Here is a 2757-nt window from a genome sequence, read left to right as displayed (position 1 = left end):
AGGTTAAACTGGAGAGCGGCACAGGTGTACCTGAAAGTGGATAGAGGAAGGGAATGGTGGGTGGAAAGGCCAGTAGTAATGGGCCAGGAAAGCATAGGAAGATTAAAGTCACCACACAGGATGAAAGGAAATGAGGGAATCAAAACGATTATGACTTCTAATAATCTGTCGAAGAAATCCTTGTACAGAGAAGGGGACTGAGTCAAGGAAAATATACACACGAAATTATAAAGAGGCACACTTTTGATGGAATGACTCGTATATGGTGGCAGAACCATAGGTGGCGGAGGAGGAGGAGGAAAAGATGATTTCGGCACGGGGAGGGGATTTAACAGCTATTGAGGACCTCCACCGGTTGTCTTGCCAATCGCAGCGCAATCTCTGTCAATGAAAGACAGACTAACCTTCGAAGAGCTCCGAATCTCAAATCCTGTCACCCGACTAGGTTTCAGAAATGCAGATGATGTGATGTTGGAATGGTAAGACTGACAGTTTGAAACTTGTTTTGACATCTTGGTCCTTAGACCCCTTACAAAGGTAAGGGGTCATTATTAAAGAATAAAGCAGTGTAAAGTTATCAGAATCATTTAAGATCGATGAGGCAGGCGGGTGGGCCGGAAACTTTCACGAAGCTTAGTCCTCTGTTGAGGCTTGACGAAGACCCCCTGGGGCCAAAAAAAAGATTGGAAGATAGCATCGGAGTCGTGGGGATACGTCACTTGAAAGGTATTAAGCCTCCTAAGAAAGAGTTTGAAACAACATTCCTTAACTCTCAAATATCATTCTTATATAATTAAACGAGCAAATTTAGAATTATGTGTACATATGTATAAACTAAAACCTTAACTAACAATCTATAGTCTGACAATAGGAACTATGAACCGCACAACTATCTAAATAAATTAATTATCTATTTTACATATTTCTTTAAAATTATTAAAACTTTTACCAATAAAAAATGTTAGCAGAGCCAATTAAGGCGTTGTCAACGGTCTTGCTAAATGGTGCATTGTTTCCCTTTGGAACATCAATGGGTTTTGGTATCCGTGGTCATACTTGTAGTCATTGTTGTAGCTGGTTGTCGGTGAGGTGGTTGCCGTGGACGTGGGTGAGTAGCTTTTTGAAAATCCATGCATTGGGTAGGTATAATTGTGGCTAATATAGTCCTGCTGAGAGGATTGTTGGTTGTAGGTGCCATCAAACGAGGGATAAGTTGGTTGATATTGTGGACTGACTTCGGCAGTTGACGGCGGCAGGACATTTGGCAATGAAGGAGTGCGTTGATCCTTTTTCGCTTTCATCCTTCGATTCTGGAACCAAATCTTTATTTGTCTTTCGCTCAGGCATAAACTGTGCGCCACTTCGATGCGCCTTTTTCGGCTGAGATAACGATTGACATGGAACTCCTTTTCAAGCTCTAATGTTTGGTGTCGCGTATACGTTTGCCTTGTACGCTTTGTGTCCTTTGGTGATCCTGTAATAAAAATGGAATGGTTAGAACTAAAGTGCATGGAAAATTTAATGGATTAAAATAAATGTTACATAAGCAAAAATAACAAGGATGTCTGAACCACAAATTACGAGTAATACGACTTTAAATATTTTCACACAAAATTTCCATTGTGTGGGACAAGAAGCATAATCTTACCTGATGTACTTCCATTTTGAGTCCATTGATATGGAATACTAGGAGATGACTGGCAGGTTTTCAGATGATCGATCACTTGTGGACTTGCCCGCGATTCTGGCGGTGACAAGGGTGGTGTGTTAATCCCTTCAACAAAAGCGGCTGCTGGAGAGGTTGTCATATTTGATAGACTGTCCTTATTGGTTGTTGGAAAGTTATCGGCGATAGCATTGCTTGGCACTTGAAGTCCGCCATCATTTGAATGACTTTGCATTTTCATAGCCGATGCATGGTAGTTTGGTTCGCTATGACTTGGCAAAAATGCTGATTTGTCAAAATGGCTGTATTCTGTAGATGCTCCATGATTTCCTCTAAAGTCATTGTAATCGGGGAAATTTGAGTTTGGTGGTTGAGGACTGCTTTGTTGGTTACTCCTTGCGGGATAGTAATCCGTTGAGTATTTGAGTTTCTTGGCCGGGTTAGTGAGTAGAGCACGAAGAGCCGGAGAGTCGTTATTACTCACATCATCGGGTTTCCTTTTGATTGCAGTTCTTTTGTCCTGTTCGCTTGTAACACTGTTGACACTACTTTCTGCCGGACTCGGTATTCCACCATAGTAACTTTGACTGTTTGCTTGAAAATGTCGCACCGATTGTTCAAACCCCTGTTTGGGGTACGTATTTCTGCACTGGTAGTAATCACTATAATCCAAATATTTCGATGACTGCATCATATGACTATACTCGTAGTTATATGCCTCCGATCTCTCCTGATTGTAAACGTTAGAATAACACTGGGGGTAATTTTGATGGTAAAATTGGGCTGCATCCGAATATTGCTGAGCGGCTGCCATTCTGTTCACTAAATTATCCTTTCTATTGGTCACTTTAGGATACAATTAATTTGACTCCCGAATTTTTCTCTAATGTCGACTGATCACACTGGACTTCTAATTCGAAATGATGCTATAGATTTCGAGCTTCTGTAACGACAACTGCGGATGGTTGACTTTTGGCACACGACTCAAACAAATGCCGGGTACAACTACCCTCCGAATGCAAGTGACGGTAGTGCGTTGTGCAGGAGGGAGGGAATGCTCGCGATAATAAAATCCGTACCCTTCGCCCTTG

At 41.7% G+C, this 2757-nt stretch overlaps 1 protein-coding gene across 1 annotated transcript; it reads right to left on the bottom strand.

Moving 5' to 3' along the window:
- Positions 1–974: 974 nt before the first annotated feature.
- Positions 975–2480, bottom strand: LOC119650807 (homeobox protein Hox-A4a). Its single transcript, XM_038053946.1, has 2 exons — positions 1649–2480; positions 975–1474 (listed from the first exon to the last, which is right to left on the bottom strand). The coding sequence occupies exons 1-2, from the start codon at positions 2478–2480 to the stop codon at positions 975–977; spliced, it is 1332 nt and encodes a 443-aa protein (XP_037909874.1).
- Positions 2481–2757: the final 277 nt, after the last annotated feature.

This window comes from Hermetia illucens, chromosome 3, assembly GCF_905115235.1.
Source record: "Hermetia illucens chromosome 3, iHerIll2.2.curated.20191125, whole genome shotgun sequence".
In the NCBI taxonomy this organism is placed as follows: Eukaryota; Metazoa; Arthropoda; class Insecta; order Diptera; family Stratiomyidae; genus Hermetia; species Hermetia illucens.
This window is presented reverse-complemented; position numbering and strand designations above follow the sequence as displayed.